Source organism: Bubalus bubalis, chromosome 9 (assembly GCF_019923935.1).
Source record: "Bubalus bubalis isolate 160015118507 breed Murrah chromosome 9, NDDB_SH_1, whole genome shotgun sequence".
Classification (NCBI taxonomy): domain Eukaryota; kingdom Metazoa; phylum Chordata; class Mammalia; order Artiodactyla; family Bovidae; genus Bubalus; species Bubalus bubalis.
The window spans coordinates 76,563,140-76,590,111 of NC_059165.1; the positions used below are offsets into that span (position 1 = coordinate 76,563,140).

At 43.1% G+C, this 26,972-nt stretch overlaps 1 protein-coding gene across 2 annotated transcripts in view; it reads left to right on the plus strand.

The window, feature by feature from the left end:
* The first annotated feature begins 1,328 nt into the window (after positions 1-1,328).
* The window catches only part of TNFAIP8 (TNF alpha induced protein 8), a 143,258-nt gene continuing 117,614 nt past the window's right edge, over positions 1,329-26,972 (plus strand). The window contains exons 1-2 of one of the 2 annotated variants that reach the window (XM_025292993.2): positions 1,329-1,463; positions 11,923-12,113. In XM_025292993.2, the coding sequence (XP_025148778.1) occupies position 12,113 (1 nt within the window). In that variant the 5' untranslated portion in view covers positions 1,329-1,463; positions 11,923-12,112. The remainder of the gene's footprint in view (positions 1,464-11,922; positions 12,114-26,972) is intronic. The other variant, XM_006078093.3, reaches the window with a different exon arrangement.

Here is a 26,972-nt window from a genome sequence, read left to right on the forward strand (position 1 = left end):
TATTTTGCCAACAAAGGTTCATCTAGTCAAGGCTGTGGTTTTTCCTGTGGTCATGTATGGATGTGAGAGTTGGACTGTGAAGAAGGCTGAGCGCCGAATAATTGATGCTTTTGAACTGTGGTGTTGGCGAAGACTCTTGAGAGTCCCTTGGACTGCAAGGAGATCCAACCAGTCCATTCTGAAGGAGATCAGCCCTGGGATTTCTTTGGAAGGAATGATGCTAAAGCTGCAACTCCAGTACTTTGGCCACCTCATGTGAAGAGTTGACTCATTGGAAAAGACTCTGATGCTGGGAGGGATTGGGGGCAGGAGGAGAAGGGGACGACAGAGGATGAGATGGCTGGATAGCATCACTGACTCGATGGACGTGAGTCTGGGTGAACTCCTGGAGTTGGTGTTGGACAGGGAGGCCTGGAGTGCTGCGATTCATGGGGTCGCAAAGAGTCGGACACGACTGAGCGACTGAACTGAACTGAATGGAGGATGGATTCATCACACTCCCAAGAAGGTCCGGCAACATTTGCCCTTGAGAATGACTACCTTGGGTTTAGGGCCCAGATTATGCCCCATCCGGGTAAATAGCCACTCTTAGACTCTGTGGGTACGGGCAGTCATTGAAGTCCGCAGAGGTGGCTTAGACCAGACTGACTTGCTGGGATCCAATGACCCTTTAACTCTTAAAAAGAAACCTTGCATCCCTCGCAAATGGAAACTTAGGAATCACTTACGCATCAGCTATCCCCGGGTAGACTTGAGGCCAGTAAAGGCTGAAAAGAAAAAGAAAAAAAGGGCAGGAGGGATTTAGGGGCTTATACGGAAAAGGATGTCGACGACGAAGGTAACGGCAACAGATAATAGATAATACATGTGTACTTGTTAGGTGCCTGGCATGAGCTCACTTAAGAGACTCAATAAACTTGAGGCTGGAATCTCAATTTCATAGCTGAAGAAACCGAGGGAGCCGAAAGGTAACTTCTTCCCTGCGTATCTCCCAAGCCGGTCCTGGCTCCTTGAGCCCAAAGGTCTTGCTTTGCAGCTCAAGTCCAGCTCCAGCCCTCCTCTGCATTTCCCTGAGCCCTGGCCACTCCTGACCCCAAGTGCCAGGCCCTGCCTCTGAAGCCTGGGTTCTTCTGCCCGCCCTGCCCTGAACTCCTCCGCGCACGCTCCGCCCCCGACCTCCGGCTCCTCCTCCTCGGTCGGCTCCGTCCCAGTCTCCTAAATCCTCCTCCCGCCCCGCCCCTGGCTCTTTAGCTCTTCCTCCTGTCCCCGCCCCTTGCTTCTTTTGCCCCGCCCCTTGCTCCTTTTCTCCCTCCCCTGGCTCCGTTTCTCCCGCCGTCACTGGCCCGCGCTCTGCTGGTGAGTCCGCGGCAGCCCGCGATCGTTCAAGCGTCTTGGCAGCTCCGCGCCGTAACCTCGCCCAGCTCGCCTCTTAGCGTCCCCGCGCCACCGGGCCCCTCTTCAGAGTAAGTGCCTCCCGGGCGCGCCGGTCCCGCAGACACCCTCACAGGATTCCCCGGCCACTGCGCTGCGGGGTGCTCCTGGGGGCACGCTTTCAGCTCACAGAGAGTTTCTGAAGTAAATGTGAGTGGGTGTGAGTGCGTGCGTCTGAGCTTGTGTGTGTGTATGTGCAGGCGCGCACAGCTCCGGAAACTCCCCGGAGTTTTTACCCAGTTCCTGTGTCGCCGAGATAATCTGAGACCTCCAGCTGGGAGCCCTTACCGACTCGAGCTGATGACCCCTTAACTTCCACCCTTCTGCCCTGAGCCGCTTACTGTTCCTTCTGCAGATGGGGGCCCCCGCTACGTGTCACGCCCTCCTGGTCACAGCTCCTGCTGTCGAAAGAACCGCCCCGGTTATCAGAATGTCCCAGATTGCAGACCGAGATGCTGGCCTGAGATTGTAATCCAACCCTGCATTGTAAAATGGGCAGGGACTAGAGTTTTGCCTTGAGACCGTTCGGTGGAGACTTCCTTTGAGGAAGAAAATATGTTTGTGTGTGTGTGTGTGTGTGTGTGTGTGTGTGTGTGTGTGCGCGCGCGCGCGCGAGCTCGTGTCTTTGCGCGCTCAGCACCTGATGCAAGAACACTTGGGCGCCTTCAGAACCTGGGCGGCTGGTAGGGAAGTTCAAGACCAAGTTGACCAACAGGATTTAGGGGCCAAAAATCTTCATTGATTCAGTAACACCGTATTGCTAAAGCCAACTGACTTCCAAAAACAGCACTGGGTAGGAGGAGCAGTACCCTGAGAGAAGCAAGGGAGGAAGAAGATAGTTGGGTGCTCAATGTTGAAACAACGGAAATCCTTGAGCTACTTATGACTGATAATTCGACCCTTCTATACATATAATTGGAGAAGGAAATGACAACCCACTCCAGTATTCTTGCCTGGAGAATCCCAGGGACAGCGGAGCCTGGTGGGCTGCCGTCTGTGGGGTCGCACAGAGTCGGACACGACTGAAGCGACTTAGTAGTATACATATAATTACATATATAATTTTTATTGGGGAGGTCAATACTATTTCAATATAGGGTGTATTTCTGCCCTAAAAAACATTTAATTGATAGCAGGACAGTACCCTAATCCACCTGTAAAATGATTCCCTGGTTGCTGAGGTCCCATCCAATTATAACTGTCTCTGAATTCCTCTCTATCTCGGTTTATTCTTGCCATGTTCTTGCTGTGAAAGTAGAGATGCCCATAATGTTTTCCCGCTTTCTTGATAAGACTTCATTTATGAGATGCTGGCAGGAAAATGGCATATAGAGTAGAAATTATTCCTTGAGGCGTAAGGAAAACAAAACTATATAGCTAAAAGAAATAACCAGAACAGAGCAGACTTGAAGTTGCCATTGTGCCCTGGCATATGAAACTTAGAGCTGATAAATCACTTTAAGTGCTGCTTATCACAGCAGATATTTTTATCCTGGTTTGAATCCTGTGTTTCACAAAAGTATATCCACAGTGTTTTAACTAAGGAAACATTATGCTTTGAAATGTAAACATATGATTCCATCTGTCTTTAAGGAAAGAAATAATTATCACACTTAATTAAACACCTGGAAAGATTTACTGCCACCTTCTAATTAGATCTGTCGTGGGGAGTTAAGTCAGCAAGTTATGGTGACACGACTGGCTTTTTTGTAGATTTTTTTTGCGAGTGCCAGTTCGCCCCATATGTACTACTTGGCTCTGCCACTTCTTGGCTCGGCTTTTGAGTTTATACCTGTAATTTGAATAAATAAAGTTTAGGAAAATGGAGTACCATCTACCTCCCTGTAAAATATGGATACCTTAGACATTGAATGTTTGGTATTAAGGTCTTTGCATTAACAGAAATAAGCCTTCTAAGCCATTATATCTATCTAGATTAGCTGCTAATTTAAGAATGATCAATAAAATATTGAATATAAGAAGGTTCCCCCCCAAATGTAGTAATTCTACACAGATGGTCCCTTACATTTTTTTCTTTAAGGGAGACTTTAACCTTAGTGCCTTTTGTTCTGTTTAAATCTAGTGAGAAAAGGGGTGGCGTGAGCTAGAAAATATACATATCTTTGTTGTCTCTCAGTTTTCTGTTTCTACTATGTTTCTGGATATCGTCTTCCTCTGTGTAGTGAGTGTTGTGGACAGACTATTCTGGGAGCCCTACGGAATGGCAGAAATTGAGGATGTGCACTCACACTGCAGGGGCCAGGAAAGGAGCATTTTATGAGACCTGTTCTCTGCAATTCTTTATTCTGTTGAAATTGGAGGAAAGGGTGTGTGGAGAGAAATGATTGCATCTAAACAGTACCCATTAGGAAATGCTATGTGGGGGGAGGAGCAGTTTCTGGGTGGTTTATGACTTAGGGAACTTCAAATAGCAAATCCTTGAAGCTGAGACTGCCTTAGTGCCAGGCACTCGAGAGACCTCATAGTTGGTTAATTAAATTAATCCTTGTCTGCTTGGATCATCCCCTTGGAATGAACACATTTCCTTCTTGGAGATTTCGTTTGTCCTCAATCAGAATTTAGCTTTGCTTCCACATCTCGCAGAAGAGTCCATTCTCTACTCCCTCTGTTTTTGCATGGTACAAATTGAGGGGGTTGAGCATGGGGTGACCTCTTGGAAGCAGAGGAAGATGGGTGATAACAGATAAAGGCCACCTGTTTTCTCATGGAGGTGGAAGGAGCATTAGCGCAGCCCCAGTACCATGGACACTGACACAGGGGCCTACCTGGATAAATGGGGAAAGCTTCCCTCAGTTTGGCATTCACAGAATCGGCTCCACTGCAGAGTGTAAGAGAAGGCACTGTGTGGTGCCAGATAAACTTCTATCACCTCAACTTGCCTCATGCTGCCCACATCCTGCCTTTAATACCAAATGCACACAGTAAGAACTCAGCAAACACCAAAAAGGAGCTTTTAACACCTCAACCTTCATGTCTCCCTGTGAGAAACAGTTTACTTCCTGCTCCCCACCCCCTCTAGTTTTGATAACTTTGGCCTAGGGGTCTGAGCCAATTGCAGTTTCTAGACTTCTGTCTGTCAGTGGGTCTTCCCAATAGCTAAAAATGGATGAGTCATTAAGGGTAAAAAGAAAAAGAATCAGTGAACCTTGCTGCAAAATGTAAATGAGGTTAAGTAGTACCAGTGAATGTCCATTTGAATTCTGCATTTTGGCCTTACGAGGAGGAAATGAGCTGCCAGTAGTGGGTAGATGATTCTAGAATGAGAGGCGAGAGGTACCTTAGGGACCATCTGGCCCATGAGTCTTAGATTGCCGCATTGGCCCTTATACAAGTTGAGAGGTGCATCCCCTCCATCCAGCTTGCCAGGGCTCCATTCATTCAGGCAGCAGGTGTTATTGAGCTCCTACTGTGTGAATGGCGCTGTGCAACCCTCTCATGTTCCCACCAGGGCCTGGGATCCAAGATGACTGGTGACATGCACAAAAATATTTGAACAGGTCCCTGAAGGTAAATTGATAGTGCAAAGATGGGTTCACAATTCTTCTGAGTTTCACAAAGGAAAGTAAAGGCACTTCCTTAGCACAGTAGAGGAACCATTTTCAAAATATTTTTTATTTCTCAATAAGAAGAAGCTGAAATAAACATCTTTCTTCTGATGTTTGTTTCAAATGACCAGAGGCATAATTGGAGTAAACCTGAGTCCATAGGTTTTGTTTTCTTGGTCTTGCATGTGAAGCATGGAAATTACCTGAGAAACTTGTTTTAAAGTGTCACATGCTCCACAATGATCAAACAACATCCACTCATCCTTTTAGAGAGCAGTTGCTTTTTCTCTGGAAACAAGTGTTTATGGTTCGGAACCAAGGTAGCAAAGATTCAGTGTGTGTGTGTGTGTGTGTGTGTGTGTACTCAGTCATGTCCAACTCTTTGCAATCCGGTGGACTGTAGCACTCCAAGCTCCTCTGTCCATGGGATTTCCCAGGCAAGGATACTGGAGTGGGTTGCTATTTCCTTCTCCAGGGATCGACCCAGGGATCGACCCCTTGTCTACCTGCGTCTCCTGCATTGCAGATGGATTCTTTACTTCTGAGACACCAGAGCCAGCTGCAAAGCTGGATGGACATCACTAAGTTTGTTTTCCCAGGATTGTATTTTTTTTTTTTTTTTGGCCGCCCGCAAGGCTTGTGGGATCTTAGTTCCCTGATCAGGGATCAAACCCGAGCCCTCAGCAGTCAAAGTGCAGAGTCCTAACCACTGGACCACAAGGGAATTTCCGTATTGTGCTTTTTTACACAGAACAAAATGGGTGATTGATCTCTTGCTGGTCAAACCTGAAGATATTTCACTCGAGGTGACTGAGGGGTAGGCATGCAGCCATCTTCCCCACCAAAAAGAAATAAAAAAATGAGTGAGAGATCACTGGAATGGGCCTTCCGTGGAGCAACCCAAGCTAACTTATAAACACACTGGGGTTTGTTTCTTTAATAACAGAGAATGGAATTAAATCCAAATTTCTACTTGTTATCATTTCCTTAAACATTGGGAATTAAGATGACTTCTACTTTAGTCAAAAAGTGGCTGGTTCACAGGACACTGATGGAATCAGCTGTTCACAGGACACTTGATGGAATCAGCTGTTCATATCTCAGCTACTACTGGCTGTGTAACTTGGGATAAGCTACTTAAGCTTTGAGCCCATTGCTTTATCTAAAAAGTGGGGATATATATTTCTATTACAGAATTGTTGTGTCACTTAAGCAGGATATTCCTCTCTTTATAGCCAGTGTGCCAAAGCAAGTGGTCAACTTTGTTGGACTGGCCAAATTACCCTCATTTCAAGATGATGGTGTTTGTACATAGTGGAGCAGAGAGGAAGAGTGGTGACTTGTACCACATGTGCTTTTAACATGAACTTTCCTTTTTTGCCTCTGATGATGCCAGAGAAGCCCAGAGAAGAACAGGCATGAAGCACAGCTTCACTGATTCTTGGGCTTCCCAGGTGGCACAGTGGTAAAGAATCCATCTGCTAATGCAGGAGATATAAGAGACTTAGGTTTGATCCCTGAGTGGGGAAGATCCTCTGGAGTAGGAAATGGCAACCCATCCCAGTATTCTTGCCTGGAAAATCCCCTGGACTAAGGAGCCTGGTAGGCTACAGTCCATAGAGTCACAAAGAGTCAGACACAACTGAGCATGTGCACACACACGCAGTGATTCCCAGCTGCAGGACCATGTGATTATATAGGCAAATCTTGCTGCTGCTGCTGCTGAAGAGAAATGAATCAGAGCAGGGCACCTGGGTTTTATGTATCTGGGCAGGAGAAGAGCCATGGTATCCAGTAACCCTTCCTGTACATGAGGGGCATTTTTAAAAGATTTGTTACCGTTCATTTGTGAGCTATGGGTTGCCCTTTCACCTGTGGGGGCTCTTATTTGAAAGAGGTAATGGATGAAACCAGGTTTTCCAAGCCAGACAGGAAGTGATGTCTCTGCTGCCCTTGGTGTCTCAAAGTTGCCTCGGCTGTCCTCAGGGAAAGTTGTGAGAGTGCTCAGCTGTAGAAGGCAGGGACGCTACCTCCAGGGCTGTCCCTTGGAGCTAACTCTTCCGGGAACACAGCGCTCCGCAGGGCATACGGGACACTGTGAACATTTGAAAGGAGCCACCTGGCCAATACTCTGGTTAAGCCTGATTCTTACTCCTTCAAACCAAATTCACCTAGTTCAAGCCTTCTCCACTCCTGACTATTATTTTATTTCAGTAAATGAGTTCCCTGGGACTTCCCTGGGGTTTAGTGGTTAAGACTCTGTGCTTCCAATGAAGGGGGCACAGGTTTGATCCCTAGTCAGGGAACTGGATCCCATGTGTTATGTGATACAGCCCCCCCCCCCAAAAAAAAATCGTTCCTTAAAACATGACTTATAAATGGCATCATCAACTCAATGGACACAAGTCTGAACAAACCGTGGGAAACAGGGAAGGACAGGGAAGCCTGGCGTGCTGTAGTCCATGGGGCCGCAAAGAGCTAGACACATCCCGAGTGGCTGAACAGCAAATAACATGACTGTCAACCAAAGTGAAAGAGACAGAGGTTGTGTGTGTGTTTGTGGAGCCCTCACTGTCCTCATCTTTTCCCATCTCTGGCTTCCTGAGTTGTGTGTAGGCTCTCACACACACACATAGATGGGAACAAGGGAATTTTATAGAAATGCAACAAGGGAATTCTATAGAAATGCTACCGTCCTCTGAGAAAAGGTGCCGGTTCAGTGTTAGCCTGAGGTTGCAAAGTTCAGAGCAAGCTTTGATGACTCAGACCTTTAAGAAATAAATCTAATACCGGATTCCATCCCTCTGTGATCAGGAAAAAACTCCTTTTCCCCTCCCCTTCTCCTTTCTTGAAAAAGATGAAGTAGTTTTCTGGGAAATGGCTGGTGTTTGATTCAATACTATCCCCGCCCTGGAAGTGTAGAGCAGTCTAGACTCAGTGATGGAATTCTGTCTGCCTTAGTGCAGAGATAGGCCCCGGGTGACTCACCGAATATTCCTGGGACAGGTGGTGAACTCAGACCTCTCCTGGCATTCAGCAATGGCCTCTGTGTAGCTGTTTTGCTCCTTTGCTTTTTATGGCCTGGAACACATGAAGGTTCTTGAAAAAGCAGCTGCTCTTCTTGTTAAGGTGAGAGACTCTGTGTTGATAAGGAACTTCCTGGGTCCCTGCCTGTGTGCCCTGAGTGGGCTGATCTGAGGATGCGACTATCTAAGCAGCCACAGAGGTGATCTCTCAAATGAAACTTTGAATTTGTCCAACATGTTGCTCTATTTTAGGGCTCATCTGGGGCCATAGCTCCCAACATGACTGCAAATTAGAATCATCTGGGAAGCCTGATCCAAAAGGTGCAGATTCCTGGGCCCTACCTACTGTGTTATCACAAAGTGGGGCCTGGGAATCTGCATTCCTAACAAACCTCACAGCCCTCCCACCCCATCCCCAGGGACTGATGCCCAGCCAGTTGAAAACCCCTAGCCTGGGAGAACAGTTTTAATGTCTTGGTCTCTAAAGATAATTGGTTTCTAAATATACTTGGTCTCTAAAAATACTCAGCAAGTATCTGTAGGTGTTCTGTGTTTTTTGGCAGTGGAAAGTGCTAATCTCTTGAAAGGTAATAGAGTAGCTTTAAAGTTTAAAGATGATTGACAGGAGCATGCCCCAAATGAACACCCATGTACCCATCCTAAGAAATAACGAAGTTTATACAAGTAGATCCTCACTGGGTTGAAAAATGTTGACCAACAGTCGGGTCAGGAACAAAAAATAACCAAAACCACTTGTGTCCCGCAAATAGATTCAGGAATTGAAAACCATGAAGCAGGGACACCAGGGAGTCTGCTCAGTGTGCATTTGTTCACAATCTCGATTTCGAATCACTGGCAGTGCTGACCTCATCCTTTAGTGTGCTGCTGACTTGATACCTCGTGTCTCTGATCACTGATGTGGGTGAGTGGGACCTGTTGGGAGGAGCCCCAGCCTCAAGACTCTTGAGTGGACAAGTGGCCTGTTTTCTCTTCCCTGAGTCTACTCCTCTGTCCAGAGGTCCTGGCACCTCCAGGAATCTATCCTGTTCTGAAGGGGTGCCCTTCTCATGTTGTAATTGGTGAGCAGTAGAAAATAGAGAACAATTTTCTTTGTAATGGTCTTGCTTGCTCTGACTTCCTCCTCCCTCTCCCCTCCTCCACTTCCTCTTCCTTTTCTTCTTCCTCCTCCTCCTTTTGCTTTATTTTGCATTTTGAGTTGTGTCAGTACTTGAGACTTTCTTCCCTATTTCTAAATTCTGGTCAGTTTTTAATTTATCATTCTAACAGCAGCCTTGAAAACTGAATAATAATGGTCTGCTACTGATGATTGTTATTTAGTTGCTCAGGTGTATCTGACACTTTGTGACCTCCGTGGACTGTAGCCAGCCAGGCTCCTCTGCCTGTGGGCTTTTCCAGGCAAGAATACTGGAGTGGCTTACCATTTCCTTCTCCAGGGGATCTTCCCAACCTAGGGATTGAACCCACATCTCCTGCATTGGTAGGCAGATTTGTTACCACTGAGCCACCAGGGAAGCCCACTACTAATGATACGTAATACAAATTTTCATAGAACCACAATTTTTTCCTCTAGGTTTAAATATCTGACTAGGGACCCACAAGTATGGATAATTTGAGTCTTGTCTGAGGCTTCCTCTCTAGCCAGCCATCCTCTGGGTTTGCTGCGCCCCAGTCTAGCACACCAGGGGCTTTCCCGCCTCACAATTTGGAAAAAGGGACAGATGGAGGAGGTTGGGCAGTGACTTGCAGAGACAGGCCACAGGGCAGAGAGTGAATCACCACGGTCTTCCTGGTGCATACCTGGGCTCTGAGTTCCTTATAAAACGTCCACCTGAAAGTTTACCCTTCGATCAGTCTTTCGTAAGTTCTGTTCCCTCTTGTGGTTGCCCTAGTGTTTGTATATTCATGATAATAAATAGTATACTAGGTCCCTGTAACAGTTTGCTGGGGCTATCATAACAATATACTGCAGACTAGGTGGCTTAATAGGAATTTATTTCTCACAGTTCTGGAGGCTGGAGAACCAAGATCAAGCTGTTGACAGGTATGATTTCCCCTGAGGCTTCTCTCCTGGGTTTGAAGGTGATCACCTTCTTGTTTCTTTACATGGTCTTTCCTCAGTCTGCATGCGTCTGTGGTCTCTTTCTCTTTATAAGGACAGCATTCATATTGGATTAGAGTCCTACCCTTTTGACCTCATTTAACCTTTATTACTTTTTAAAAGGCCCTCTCTCACCCTGGGGTTAGGGCTTCACCATATGAATTTGGAGGGGAGGGGGCAGAAGTCTTATCTATAACAATCTCTTTTGTAAAGGTTATTACAGAGAGTTCCCTGGCAGTCTAGGGATTAGGGCGGGGCACTTTCACAGCAGTGGCCTGGGTTCAACCCTTGACTGAGGAACTAAGGTCCTGAAAGTTGTACAGAATGGCCCAAAAAAAAGGGAGGGGGTATTACAAATAATATCCTTTGTATTATTATATGGTTTACGTCTACATATAAGTCAAACAGCATGGTCAAAAAAAAAGGGGGTGGGAGGTATTCCAAATAATAGCCTTTTTGTTATTATCACATGGTTTATGTCTACAGATATAATCCTCAGAAATCGTGGTTATTAGTTTTCACTTTAAACAATGATCTTTTGAAGAAATTAAAACATGGGGAAAAGTTTTTTATATTTATCTACTTATTTGAGGCTCTTCATTCTTCAGTATAGATCCATTTTCTTCACGTATTTTTCAATCCTTCAGCCTTGAGGAACTTCCTTTAATATCACTGCGGTCCAGAGCTGCTGGCAACCAGTTCTCTCAGGCTTCTTTGTAAACATGCCCCTCGTGTCTGTGTGTCCAAATCTCTTCTTCTTATAAGTACAGCAGTCAGATTGCATTAGGGCCACCCGAGAAGCCTCAGTGCACTTGAATTAAACTTTTTAAAGACCGTATCTCCAAATATAGTCCCATTTTGAGGTAGTGGGGGTGAGAAATTCAATATATGAAAGTGCAAATCTCTCTAGTTTTAGTGGAACCACGATTTTTTTCCTCTGACCAGGGACCCACAAGTATGGATGGTTTGAGTCTTGCTTCAGCCTTCCTCTCTAGCCAGCCATCCCCCAGGTTTGCTGCCCTGGAGTCCAGCACATTGGGGGTTTTCCAGCCTCACAATTTGGGAAAGGGGGCAGATGGAGGAGGTTGAGACAGAGACAGACCACAGGGGGCACAATTTATCCCATACCAATTAGGTTAGGCACAATTCAGCCCATAATTAGAATGCTTTAGGCTGCAGGTAAGAGAGTGCCTAGCTAACAGTGGTTTGAGCAGTAAAGACATTCAATTATCTTATGCCACAGGTACCAACCCAGAGCTGACTCAGTGCCTCAAGCAGTATCAACAGGAACCAGGTTCCATCCATCCTTCTCTTCTCCTATTCTTAGTATGTTATGTTTTTTTAAATTGCAGACCTGCGACCTCCTAGACAGAAAATAGCTTCTTCTGTGATGGGTATCACAAGTGTCTCCAAACTCATTCAAAGGCGGGAGGAGCTGATGGATATGGGGGGAGGGATGGGCACAGAGAGGGCAATGATAAATCTGTTCTCCTGTAGTGTCTGTCTTTTTTCTTTTTACTTAGTTATTTCTTTTTATTTGGGGGCCAGGCTGGGCCATGCTGCATAGCATGTGGGATCTTCCCTATGTGTGTGGTTTTTTTGCGTGTATGTGCTCAATTGTGTCCAACTCTTTGCAGCCCTATGGACTGTAGCCTTCCAGGCTCATCCGTCTATGGGATTTTTCAGGCAAGAATACTGGAGTGGGTTGTCATGTCTTCCTCCAGGGGATCTTCCTGACCTGGGGATCAAACCCATGTCTTCTGTGTCTCCTGCATTGCAGGTGGATTCTTTACCACTTAAGCCATCCCGACCAGGGATCAAACCCAAAGTTCCTGCATTGAAAGTGTGGAGTCTTAACCACTGGGCCACCAGGGAAGTCCCCATCTCTTTTCATCAGAGGATAAATCTTTCCTGAATCCTCCTCAGGCCTCGCTGGCCAGAACTGAGTCACAGCTGCCAGGGAAACTGAAAGTAAGTAGTGGATAGTAAGGGGAAAATTTCTACTGTGGGAGGTTGGCAGTAGTAAAGGGAACAAGGGAGAGAGGCATGATTATTGGGCAGACAGATAATATCTGCACTAGCCCTAGGCTCCCAAGCTCTAGAAGCTCTCTAGCTAAACCATCACTATTACTGATAATAATAATCCACGGTTTTATTAGAATTAAAATTATCCACCCAGGATGAGTAGTTGGGAAAAAGAAAAACAAAGCAGAGATGTGGAAGGTATTAATCACACATATATACTTAAGCACTGCTAGTAATGACTTTTTAATGTTGTGGGTTTATAAAAATAGCACCACTTACCTTGGAGAGAGTAGGCTGCATTGAAACCCAGCAGATGTTCATCAAATAGAGAGTTCTGTATGTTTATAGAAGTGTTTACAACCCCAATCCGACAATGGTACTTTTTGAGTACTTACAATGGGGTGGGCACTGTGCTAAATGCTTTATACACATTGTTAAATTCATCTTCCTAACAGATCTATGAGAAAGGTATTGTTGTTAATCTGCACTGAGGCTCTGGGAGGTTAAATGACCTGCCACAGATGCGTGGCTGAGCAGGGAGTCACACCCTCAGCTTCATCCCATCCTTATGTTCTGAATGGCTGCAGGATATTACCCCTCAATAAAACTGCTCTAGGCTCCTCCAGCCAGAGTCTACGTCACAGTTTATGTCCCATTTTATTCTTCACATTTTAAGATTGAGATAGAATTGACATTGTGGTGTTTTCAGTAGTAGAAAGATGAGCCTTGAGAGGGTGCTCGACTGATACTGACCCACCTAGTGACCTTCAACAAGCCCCCTCAGCCTCCTCAGCGAGGTGCAGGTGAAGACCGAGTCTGTGGGGCCATGTCCAGGCATTTAGGGTCTGTCATTCACAGACCCTTGCCATTGCAGATGATACTAAAGTCCTATGTTTATTTCAGATATAATTCACCAATGTATATCAGAGTAAGGATGTGGAAGTTCAAGAGCAATGGTGCTGCACTTCCCCAGTAGAAAATAACATTTATCTCCTTTTTTGTATTGGGAAGAAATTGGACAATTTTCATAACCCAGAGGAATGTGTGTTTCATTATTGGCTTGTACAGAAGAGTGCCAGTCTGAAATGGGAAATTTGTGCTTAGGTTATAGAATCATAATGTGAGGCAAATTCAGTAAAAGCTGGGAAAACTCTTTTTAAATTAATTTTTTTGTTAATTTTTGGCTGTGCTGAATCTTTTGTTGCTTTCAAAGGCTTTCTCTAGTTGCAGCGCCTGTAGGCTACTCTTTGTTGCTGTACACAGGCTTCTGACTGCCGTGACTTCTCTTGTTGAGGAGCCCGGGCTCCGAGGCATGCAGAATCTTCCCAGGCTAGAGATTGAACTTGTGTCCCCTACATTGGCAGGTGGATTCTTATCCACTGTCCTAGGAAAACTTCTTGATGGTCATTTTCTGCACCTTGCAGAGCACTTGGCAACTGGGAGTTGGTCTTAGCAGATGCAGGGCTAAGTATGCTTCTTGTTTGGTGACTGTGATCCAGGGATGCAATGCAACTGCTGCTCCAGGTCCTGTCTGCGGAGTTCAGTCTGACCTGGGGAGCCTGTGTCTTTTCTCTTAGTCCTGAACTCACTTGCTAAAGCTGCAATAATATCTTGTGTGTGGCAGTTCACTCAAACTTCAGGATGTTTATTGTTTGGGGAAAATTTTTTTCTCATTTTTTTTTAATAGACTATTGCTAATAATGTGCATATAGAGCTGAGTAGGGGAGCAAGGGGTGTAAGGTTCTTTTCTAATTCTGGGAACTCAAAGCTGCCCTATGTTGGTATGCTGAATGCTACAAGTTTGAGTCAAGTGATTAATCTTATTTCTGTGAGAAATCAACACCTAACAGTTATTTGCAATTCCAGTTAGGCATCCAAGAGGTCGTTTTGAATTGAGAGTACCTTTGAGATATTTTGGAGTACACTATTTGCCATACGCTTTAAAACATGATTTGAAGTGTTACAAGGCAAATTTTCATTTAACATATAGATGAAATCAGGGACTTCCCTGGTGGCCCAGTGGTTAAGACTGTGAGCTTCCACTGCAGGGGCCACAGGTTGGATCCCTTATCTGAGAATTAAACCTCCCACATGCTATGTGGCAGGACTTGAAAAAAAAAAAAAAAGAAATCATTTAATGTCACCATGAGCAGTTCATTGAGACAGAAGGCCTTCATAAGACACTGGCTTCAAGCTGATTGGCTGCTTCTCTGTTACCTTGCTGGGTTTTCTACCAGTTGGCTCTTACTGTGCTGACAAGTCTAGATTTTCTTTTTCTTTTTTTAACTTAAAAAGAAAATGTTACTTTATTGCTTTTTCTTTAAATGAAGTATAGTTGATTTATAATATTAATACAACATAGTGATTCAATATTTTTATAGATTATATTCCATTTAAAGTTATTATAAAATATTAGTTATATTCCCTGTGCTATATTTATTTTGTATATAATAGTTTGTACTTCTTAATACCCTTCCCTTCTTCTTTCCCCTTCCCTCTCCTCAGTGGTAACTGCAGTCGCTAGTTTGTTCTCTCTATGTATCTGTGAGTTTGTTTCTGCTTTGTTATACTCATTCATTTGTGTTATTAGATTCCATGTATAAGCAATAAATGCAATATTTATCTTTCTTTGTCTGACTTGTCTTACTAAGCATAATACTCAGTTCCATCTATGTTGTTAAAATGGTAAAAAAAAAAAGTTATGACTGAGTAATATTCTGTGTGTATATAAATACACATCAGTAGTTCATCCACTGGTCTGTCAGTGAGCACTGAGCTTGCTTCCATGTCCATGGGATTCTCCAGGCAAGAATACTGGAATGGGCTGCCATTCCCTCCTCCAGGGGATCTTTCTGCTCCAGGGATCGAACCCATGTCTCTTAGGTCTCCTGCGTTGGCAGACCATTGTTTATCACTGGTTCCACCTGGGAAGCCCTGCATCACATGGTAGTTCCATTTTTAGTTTTTTGAGGAATCCCCATACTGTTTTCCATAGTGACTGCAGCAATTTGCATTCCCATAACAGGGTGTAAGGGTTTCCTTTTCCTCCATATTCTTGCCAGGATTTGGTATTTGTGGTCTCTTTGGTGATAACCATTCTGACAGGCGTGAGGTGATAGCTCATTGAGGTTTTGATTTGTATTTCTCTGATGAGTAGCCACATTGAGCATCTTTTCATGTGCCCATGGGCCATCTGTATGTCTTCTCTGGATAAATGTCTATTCAGATCGTCTGCCCATTTTTTGATTGGGTTTTTGTTTTTTTGATATTGAGTTATATGAGCAGTTTGCATATTTTGGATATTAACCTGTTATATAGGTCACATCATTTGCAAATATTTTCTCTCATTCAGCAGGCTGTCTTTTAATTTTGTAGATGGTTTCTAGACCCCACTTGTTTATTAGTTTAATTAGACCCCATTTGTTTATTTTTTTGATTTTGTTTCCTTTGCCTTAGGAAATCCAAAAAAATATTGCTACAATTTATGTCAAAGACTACTTATGTTTCCTTCTAGGAGTTTTATGGTTTCCACTCTTAGGTTTATATCTTTAATCCATTTTGAGTTTTTTTTAATATGATATGGAGGAAATGTTAGATTTTCTTAATATTTTTAAAACCTTTTTATTGTAAAATAAAACACAACAAAAAAAGAAAACTCATGTAACAAATTAACACCTTAGTGAATTATTATAAGATACTCATACAACTGTCACTCAGATCAAGAAATAGAACTTTGCCAATTTCCCCAAAAGTGCCTTTAAATACCCTCCCTAATCACATTTGCCTTCATCCCTCCAAAAGTAAATGCTGTCCTAACCTTTACAGTAATCACTTCCTTGCATCTCTTTATGGTTTTATCACCCAAGTGAGCAGCCTGATACACTGCAGTTTAGTCTTGCCTATTTTTTAAAACATGTGTGTCTTTTAAGTCTCTTATTTATTTTTGTTTGTGCCGGTCTTTTCTCTAGCTGCAGTGAGCAGGGGCTGCTCTCTAGTTGTGGTGCATGGGCTTCTCGTTGCTGTGGATTCTCTTGTTCCAGAGCACAGGTTCTAGGGTGTGTGGCCTTCAGGAGTTCCGGCTCTCAGGTTCTAGAACACAAACTCAGTAGTTGTGGAGCACGGGATTAGTTTCTCCGAGGCATGTGGGGTCTTCCTAGATCAGGGGTCAAACTTAAGTCCGCTGCATTGGGAGGCAGGCTCTTAACCACTGTACCACAGAGAAGTCTCTTTTAATCTATAGATTTCTTTAACATCCTCCCTCACTTAAAAGAATTTTTTTGTTGTTGTTTAAGGATCTGGACTATTGGATGTGTAGAGATTTTTTGTTTCTGTTTAGCATTTATTTTTCTTTATTTGACTGCACCAGGTCTTAGTTTTGTGGCACATGGGATCTTCAATCTTTGTTGCGGCATGCAGGATCTTTAGTTGAGGCATATGAACTCTTAGCTGTGGCATGTGGGATCTACTTCCCTGACCAGGTATTGAGCCCAAGCCCCACCCCCTCCCCCCCACATTGGAAGTGTAGAGTCTTAGCCACTGGACCAAAAGGGATGTCCTTCCCACAGTCTTATTAACAAGTGCCCTCCTGGCACACTTCAGGCTATGCCTTTGCCTTCTATTTCCTTTGTCTGGATCCAGAGGATTGATCAGACTCAGGTTTGATTCTCTTGCCCAGATTAGAGGTGCTGTTGGATTCTTTCACTGGAAGGCACACGACATCTGATTTTTCCACTCTTCTTTTGCCTTTAGAAGCTGTTGATCCTTAATGTCTTGACCTATTAATTCTCTGGAGATTGCAAAATAGTGATATTCTCATTCTACCATTTTGCTTTACTTTATTAGCTGGAATAATTTTATAAAGATTGATATCCCTTCAATCTGTTATTTGATTACACAGTGTGCAGCTTACATAGGGGAAAAAAACAGGATAAATGCTCAGTCTTTTCGTTTGACTTATTCAGTTCCTGAGAATTAATTGGTTTCCTGTCATTCTCAGGAGGTGACCAATTAGGGTGTTTTTTAAAATTACCATGATCGTGGGATTAAAAATACTTAATAAGGCTCAAATTATCCCATCTTTGACTAGTGGGAACTTCTTCAACTTGGCTCCTGAGTCCTTCTGACATGATCTTCAGTTCAGTTCAGTTCAGTTGCTCAGTCGTGTCCGACTCTTTGCGACCCCATGGATTGCAGCACGCCAGGCCTTCCTGTCCATCACCAACGCCTGCAGTTCACTCAAACTCATGTCCATCGAGTCGATGATGCCATCCAGCCATCTCATCCTCTGTCATCCCCTTTTCCTCCTGCCCCCAATCCCTCCTAGCATCAGAGTCTTTTCCAATGAATCAACTCTTTGCAAGAGGTGGCCAAAGTACTGGAGTTTCAGCTTTAGCATCATTCTTTCCAAAGAACACCCAGGGCTGATCTCCTTCAGAATGGACTGGTTGGATCTCCTTGCTGTCCAAGGGACTCTCAAGAGTCTTCTCCAACACCACAGTTCAAAAGCATCAATTCTTTGGTGCTCAGCCTTCTTCACAGTCCAACTCTTGCATCCATACATGACCACTGGAAAAACCATAGCCTTGACTAGATGGACCTTTGTTGGCAAAGTAATGTCTCTGCTTTTCAATTTGCTATCTAGTTTACCTTCCATAATATCTAGTCTTAAGGTGATCCAGGATTGTCTTGTACATTTTTTGCCTAGACGTGGGTTCAACTATTTCTTCAAGAGACTTTGGTTTCTTTTAATGAGAATGATATTTTAGGACCATAACCACTCACTGGAATGGTCATTGTCTGTAGGCTCTTTCATTGGTCAGAGCTAAGAAAATACATATGCATTTACATACAAACATATATACACATATAAAGATGAAATACTCTGTGAGTTCATATTGATATTTCCAGCTCAAAGTCAAGACTGTGGGGTTTTGTTTAATGTTTTCTATGTTGCAGTTGTATTTGCTTTCTTTCATACTTAAAATCTTTGCTTTTTAGTCCCAAGGGAGATAGAATATCTTTTAATTACCCATTTATTATCCTATATTACACATACATCAGTCTCCAAATAATCAGCTATGATTAATGAAAACAGTAAAAGTAATATATTTGGCATGTCCCTACTCGTTCTTGCCCAATTTTGTAAATGGTTGTACTATGTCTACACTGTCAGATAATATAGCCATTATATACTAGAATAGATCCCTTTCAGTGTTCATTCAGTCATATCTCTACAGGTAACTATATATGTCATGCTTATCATCGATCCTCATATCACTATCTCTACAAATTTTGATTGAAGCGGTTTCTCTAGTGGATTCCTTAGGTAAGGCTCATGGGAATAGTATTCTGTAATTTCTTTTTTCCTCCTAATTTCTTGATAAAATCATGACCTTTATATTAAAGGTCATTTTTTCTGGGTATAATCTACTTGGCTCACATTTTCTTTCCTTGAGAATCTTAAATATGTTACTCCACTGTCTTCGGACAAAGTATCATTGTCAAAAGTCTGATGATGATGATAATTTAATTTAAATAGCCTCTATAGGTTGCTTTTGAGAGCATCTACTACACATCTTTCCCCTTTAATCTGCTATCTGTCTAGCCTTCCAGCACAGTGGTTAGTGAGCTAGTATGTTACCAAGTCCAAGTTTATGACTTGGACAACCCTGGTGCCAAACAATCTCTCCCTCTCATTAACCTAAAATGATGAGCCACTTGCTCCCAGTGACTATGGCTTTTTATTTTTGTAACCTCAACTGTACCTTGTAATGGATAAAGAGCACTAAATATATCCTTTTTCAAGAAATAAATGAACTGGAAAGGTGTGTTTTTTCCCCTTTCCTTTAGCCTGTTCAGAACTGCCCCGCCCCTTTGGCTCTTTTCCTCCAATCAGGTGCACCCTTGCCTCAGACTCAGCTGTGCTCACCATGGAGGCGCTTCTCTGAGCAGATATGTGAGCGCTGCACCTGTGGGAGGGACCTTGTCCCTGACCTCCCTGCATCAAGTTGTTCTCATGATACTGCTTTCTCAAGATGAGCACTAGGAACCCGTGGCTCACAGAGTGTTGGCTCCACACCGGACACCACCATGGTCCCCACGCCTGCGTACGTGCCCTCCCCATGGTCAGTACTTTGTTTCTCACTGTGAGTGTTATGGCCCGGGCCCCTGCATCTCTGAGGGTGCCTGACCTTTCCTTTCCTGGCTGGCCTTTTTCCTCTTTCCTTTTTGATCACCAGAACCAGTGGCAGGACATTATAATGGGAGCCCTTGCCCAGACATGATCCCTGATTTTCTTATACACAAACACACTCTTTAGTTTTTGAAATGGAAATGCCAATTGGTCAGCATTGATACCACCTTGGCCAAAGCCCCTGCTGCTTGCTTCTTTATTCCCTGGGTCAGCCACACATTCTGTTTATCAGTTGAGTTTATGACCTTTGACCTCTGTTACCTCGTGATTCTCTGAGCACTGTCATATGGGTATGACCTTACCCGATTTTAGACTTGACCTGTACTATGGTCCAGAGATGTCCCTGCCCTGGCTCTCCTTGTCAGGTCCTGGCCTGTGGTTGTGCTTTTTTTTTTTTTTCCTTTTTTCTGGAGAACCTCCAGGGTCTCCTGCATTGCAGGCAGATTCTTTACCAACTGAGCTATGAGGGAAGTCCTGGAGTATCTCAGACCCATGTAATTTAAAAAAGAAAAAAAAAAAAAAAAAGAGCATTGTGGTACATGGCTTTTAAAAACCTGCACCTGCATTTTTTTTTTTTTTTTCTTGTGATGAGAGCTTTGAAGATTTATGTGCTTGGCAACTTCCAAATATATACTACAATGTGCTCAATTGCTCAGTTGTGTCCAACTCTTTTCGACCCTTTGGACTATAGCCCACCAGGCTTCTCTGTCCATGGGATTCTTCAGGCAAGAATGCTAGAGTAGGTTGCCATTTCCTCCTCCAGGGGATCTTTCCAACCCAGGGATCAAAACTGAGTTTATTTACAGGGCAAAAATGGAGAAACAGACATAGAGAATAGATTTATGGACATGGGGAGATGGGAGGGGAGGGTGAGATATATGGAAAGAGCAACATGGAAACCTACATTACCATATGTAAAATAGCCAATGGGAATTTGCTGTATGGCTCAGGAAACTCAAACAGGGGCACTGTATCAACCTAGAGGGATGGGAGGGGGAGGGAGTTGGGAGGGAGTTTCGAAAGGGAGGGGATATATGTATAGCTATGGCTGATCCATGTTGAGGTTTGACAGAGAACAGCAAAATTCTTTAAAATAATTATCCTTCAATAAAAAATAATTAATTAAAAGAAAATCAAGTCTTTCATTGTAGGCAGATTCTTTACTGCTGAGCCATCGAGGAAGACCACATACTACAATATTATTGAGTATAGTCACCATGTTGTACATTATATCCCCGTGACTTGTTTATTTTTATAACTGGACATTTGTACCTCTTGACCCCCTACCCCCTTTATCCATTTTGCCCACCCCCCACAACCCTCCTCCCACCTGGCGACTCCATTCCATTCTCTGTATCTATGAGTTTAGTTTTATTCTGTTTGTTCATTTGTTTTGTTTCTTACATTCCACATGTAAGTATTTGTCTTTCTTTGACCTGTTTCACTGAGCATAATGCCCTCAGGATCCATCATGTTGTCACAAAGAGCAAGATTTCATTCTCTTATGACTGAGTAATATTCCATTATAAGGCTTCTCTGGTAGTTCAGTGGTCAAGAATCCACCTGCCAATGTAGGAGACACTGGTTTGATCCCTGAGTCAGGAAGATCCCCTGGAGAAGGAAATGGCAACCCACTCCAGTATTCTTTCCTGAGAAATCCCATGGACAGAGGAGCCTGGTGGGTTATAGTCCATGAGATCACAAAAGAGTAGGATACTACTTAGCAACTAAACAACAACAAATATTCCATTATATCTATCTATATATATATCTTCTTTATCCATTTGACTGTCAGTGGATGTGGTTGTTTCCATATATTGGTTATTGTAAATGATGTTGCAGTGAACACAGTGGTGCATATATCTTTCTGAATTAGTGTTTTCACTTTCTTCAAATAAATACCCAGAGAGGAATGGCTGGGTCATATGGTGGTTCTGTATTTATTTGAGGAACTGCCATGCTGTTTTCCACAGTGGCTGCACCAACCCAGATCTAGTGTTTCAAGTCTCAGTTGAGACAGACCTTGGAATGAGTCTATTGTTCCAAGGAATCTCCATAGGTAAATATGAACTTGTATAAAAATGTAGCTATTTTTTATTCCTCTTTTGTTAATTTAGCAGAAATCCTGCTGAAGGCTTTTTCTTCTTTTTCTATGCCCAGCTACATGTGTTTTTGTCTTTGGCCTCTGGTTGGCTCCTGGTAAACCAGCTCTGGTGGTAGACCCTCAGTATTCATCAAGCACTTACTATGTGCCAGGCATTGTACTAGGCTCAATAAATGTTGAGCCTCTACCAAATCCTCTATTGTTATTATTTCTATTGTTATTATTTCCATCTTAAAGATGAGGAAACTGAGACCATGAGAGTTTAAATCCTTACCCAAGGCCAAAACCAAAGCTGATATTCACATCCTTTGGTTCTTAACCATATTGCTGTACTTCCTCATGAAGAAATATAGGCTCAGCAAGGACCTTCTATGTAGCACAGGGAACTATATTCAAATATCTTATAATAGCATATAATGGAAAAGAATCTGAAAAAAGCATATATATACATGTATGCTGCTGCTGCTGCTAAGTCACTTCAGTCGTGTCCGACTCTGTGTGACCCCATAGATGGCAGCCCACCAGGCTCCCCCGTCCCTGGGATTCTCCAGGCAAGAACACTGGAGTGGGTTGCCATTTCCTTCTCCAATGCATGAAAGTGAAAAGTGAAAGTGAAGTCACGACTGAGTCAATTTGCTGTAACCTGAAACAGTGTTAATCACCTGTAGGTCAATTAAAAAAAAAAAAAAATGAAAGAAACACAGGCTTTACTGAGGAAGCTTGTAGGTCTTGCCCAAGGTCGGTAACCTTGCTGGACTCCAGGGGTTGGAAGGTGGAGCTGATGGCTCTATGATGTTTAGTTCTTGAACAGACTTCTGTCAGAGCTATTCAACACCCTTGATTTAGGCTGTGCAGCATGAATGGGAAGGGAGTGGGGAGTAACAGAATTATGGCTCCAGAGTCTCACAGCATGGGGTGGTCCCAGGTTTGAAAATCCATTATGAGACCTGCAGACAACCTGAGCGCTGCTTGTCTTGCTGATAACAGGTCAGTGGTGTTAGCACAAGGGGTGGGAGAAGGAAGGTGACACTTCAGTGTGTCAGTATTGACAGTTGGTAGACATTCTAGTAGTGAATTTGGTGGAGAAAGGGTTTTAAATTATCTAAAATAAGATTTGTCTGTGCTATCTCTACAGATGTTCTCATTATTTTTTTTTTAAGTGTGATTGCTTCTGTCCAGGGAAATATTATAGACACATTTTGCTTATGTGATATTTTTGAATGATTAGCAGAGGATGCAGATATTTTTGGGCTTCTCAGGTGGTGCTAGTGGTAAAGAACCTGCCTACCAGTGCAGGTAGATGTAAGAGACATGGGTTCGATTCCTGGGTTGGGAAGACTCCCCTGGAGGAGGGCACAGCAACTCACTCCAATGTTTTTGCCTGGAGAATCCCATGGACAGAGGAGCCTGACACGCTACTATTGGATCACAAAGAGTCAGACACGACTGAAGCAACTTAGCACACAAATGTTTTTTGGTTCTGTATAATGGAGAAGGCTCTAGATAGGTGTGTGGAAGGTGGGCTGTGTGGTGACCTGCTAGGTGAGTTTGCTGAGACAGTCGTCCCTCTGGGTCATAATCACCACATCTGAGAAATGTCAGGTATAGACTGGATAATCTCTAATCCCTTCAGCTCTGAAATTCTGTGATTCTGATTGTTGATTGTTGTCATCTGAATTTTTCATTGCCATTTTAATCATGGAAACCAAGCCACTGGTAGAGCAGGAAGATAGAGCCCTGGATTTCTCCTGAAGGAATACCACCCTGCCTCAACGTGGAATGAGGAATTCCATACCAGAGGCTCAGGGTGGAAAGCTAGAACTCTGGCCCTGAGTCTTTCCTGTAGGCTCCAGCACTAAAATGAGATACTCCTATGAGTAAATTTATTTTTAGGTTATCTTTGTGTTTCCCTTCATTGCTAAGGTATGTGACTGCTAACTATATGAATATCTGAGGAAATTTGCTAAATTATGTCTTACACCAGAGAGCCCATCTGTGACTATCCAAGAAACTGATACAAGTGACCACAAGTGAATTTGGTTTGAGACTAAAAGAGTTTATTGCAGTGTTGTATTTAAGAATAAACAAAATGAAAACTTTAAACAACTTAAATATTCACAAACAGCTTATATACATTACAGTACTTCCATGACATGAAACATTATGCAACTTTAGAACAAGGTTGGTCTGTGTGTACTGATGTGGAAAGATCTCTAGGACAGATTAAATAGAAAGCAAAATAATGATCTCATTATGTTTTTTAAAAGGCATATTATGTGTTTAAGAGTGCATAAGCTTTTTCAAAGAATGAACAATACACTATTAATAGTGGAATTTGGATTTGAAGGAGAAAAAGGAGTTTAACTTCATTTTATACCTTCTATTGTTCTTAAATTTCATAATAAAAATACATTTGGTAAAGGAGAGAATTTAGATTTCAGTTGAGTTTTTGAGGCAGTCTAATATTTCCTTTAGTGTTAGTTGCTCAGTCGTGTCTGACTCTTTGCAACCGCATGAACTGTAGCCTGTCAGGCTCCTCTGTCCATGGGATTCTCCAGGCAAGAATACTGGAGTGGATAGCCATTTCCTTCTCCAGGGGATCTTCCAGACCCAGTGATTGAACCTAGGTCTCCCTCACTGCAGGCAGACTCTACCATCTGAGCCACCAGGGAAGCCCAGTACTTTCTTAGTAAACCAAGTATACTGAGCAAAGCAAGGTGTTGTCAGTAAACACTAGTCTCCCAGTATTAGGTAACCCCCTACCTCCTCAGCCTTTACTGTCCTCTTCTTAACACACAGCTCTCAGATTACACATCCTCTAACCCCAAATTGTCAGTGGCTCCCATTGTCTGTCTTAAACAAGTCTTGGAAGTGCATTATTGTGGACCAGTGGCTCATGGGCCTGCTGGTTCGTCATCCGTGCATTCGGCAGTATTTGTCGAGGACCTGCTGGGGACAGGACACAATGCTAGTTCCAGGATGTGTAGGTGATGGGTGTGCTTTTCAGAAACTGTATATGACTTCTTGGAGCCTCAATCTTCTCACTTGTAAAACAAATTGTTGGGATTAAATAGAAAAGCAAATGCAAGACTCCTTGCCCAGGCCCCAAAGGACAATATTTGCTTGCTTGCCTCACCCTTCTCTCTGTATTGAAGGCCAAGTCTGATCCCCACTACTCTTCTGCATATTTCCTTTGGTTCCCATTCCTAAACTGTGCATTGTTCTAGCACACAACCCACTATTCCTGCTTTCATTTTTGCTGGTTATATCCCCCTTGCTTGCATGCCCATCACTTCTCTTTCCTGGGCAAAGACTATCCTTCAGGATCTGGTTCATATGTTGCCTCCTTTATGCAACTTTTCCTGGTCCTGTTCTTTAACAGGAAAAGAGTTCAAGAATAATGTCTTCCTCTTAAGAATTTGAATAGCTCATTCTGGTCTCCCTATCTTTATGTCCTTTATATTATCACTTATGACACCGCACCTTAATTGGCAGCTGTCTGCCCCCTACTAAATATCTTTCCTGAGAGCAGTAACTAAGTTTTGTTCATGTCTAGAAGTCATCTGTCAGAGAAGGCAATGGCACCCCACTCCAGTACTCTTGCCTGGAAAATCCCATGGATGGAGGAGCCTGGTGGGCTGCAGTCCATGGGGTCGTTAAGAGTCGGACACGACTGAGTGACTGACTTTCACTTTTGACTTTCATGCATTGGAGAAGGAAATGGCAACCCACTCCAGTGTTCTTGCCTGGAGAATCCCAGGGACGGGGGAGCCTGGTGGACTTCCATCTATGGGGTCACACAGAGTCGGACATAACTGAAGCAACTTAGCAGCAGCAGCAGCAGAAGTCATCTGTGTCTCCATGTTCTCAGGAAATATGAATGACTTCATTTTTATGATTACACAAATATCATTTTTACTTTTCTTTAAAAGATTGGTGATGGTTTAGTCGCTAAGTCATGTCCGACTCTTACAACACCATAGACTGTAGCCTGCCATGCTCCTCTGTCCACAGGATTCTCCAGGCAAGAATACTGGAGTGGGTTGCCATTTCCTTCTCCAGGGGATCTTCCCGACCCAGAAATAAACCCCTGGTCTCCTGCACTGTAGGTAGATTCTGTATTGACCGAGCGTGCATTTAAAGAATAGTATGAAACTAAAAATGAGGACATGTTCTTGAAATTCACTACCAACAGCAGGTTAGACAGAGTTTCTTTCCCCCTTCCTGGATTAATCTTGGAAATTGTGGAGTTGCTATTGCTGAAGAATATTCAGGAAAGGAGAGACCTCTGTCTAGGGTGGTCCAGGCAGTCACTGCCTTTGAGTAACTGGCTCATAAGATCTTGTCTGATGAGGTCAGATCTTATCCTGATAATTTTAAAAAGCAAACAAACTATACCCACTATAAGACAACTCCTAGCAGAAATAAAGGAGATGAGAAAGAAAAAAACTTAGGTTTCAGATGCGTGTGAGAAAACGTTTCATTTTTCATATTTCTTTCCAGCCTTATCCTTAGTTATACAGTATAGCTATGACCATAGCATATACACAGTTTAATGTTCTGCTTTTCTCTTAACATGATTTCCTACACAGTTTCCTATGTTTTTATGGGCATTTTGACTCTGTTTTCTCAGTGAAAGGATTGGAGTTCAATTGATACCTTTCTTGAGTAAGAAATGGAGACACTAAAGCAAAGATGTAGCCTGAGGAAATGTCAGCATTGTGTATTTTTAAAAGATGTGATCTTATTCTGATACTGCTGAGATATACTGGAGCACAAATATTATCAAATAATTTTATTAAATCTTGCAGCACAGTAAATGAGATTAAGACCATGAGCCACTTTAAAATGTTTTATTAAATGGAAATACAGCATCTTTAAGAGATTAGACAGACTTTTGCCTAAGCAATGGCTCTTTATTCACAAAAGCGTGTGGGGAACAGCTGGAAGGCAGCCTTTTCTTATCAGCAGGTTTGTGTAACTAGTTTCAAGTTGTTTGCTAATGAAGTCCAGGTCTCCCACAACTAATAGAACAGAATAATTTTACATAGAAGAATCAAACCCTAGCCTCCTTCTTCAGAAGAAATTAATTTGACTGGTGCCTCTAGCCAATGAGGTGTGTTTAACATGTGGAAATCATTAGGCTAAATACCAGAATCTCTTTGAGGTCTGTGGCTATAGTCTCTGAAGAGAAAGAGAGAGGCATTTAAAACCAAACTGTACAGAATTCTAACAAGCACTATATACTTATTCTTGGAACTAATCCTCTGTCTTTGGCCCCAGGCTAAATTGACTAGATTTTTTACTCCCTTTGTTGATTTCAAGCCACATTCACTCCTTTCTACAATGAGAACCAACTGCCCTTTAATGTGATTTTGTAGCTTTCCTATAGGGAGGTTCTTAATTATTTTGTTATTTCTATCATCTGTCAGAGTCATTCATATAAATGTCAGTTCAAGGTAAGTTTACCCTCTGGGCCAGCTCTCCTGTTAGGGATTGGTATATTTTA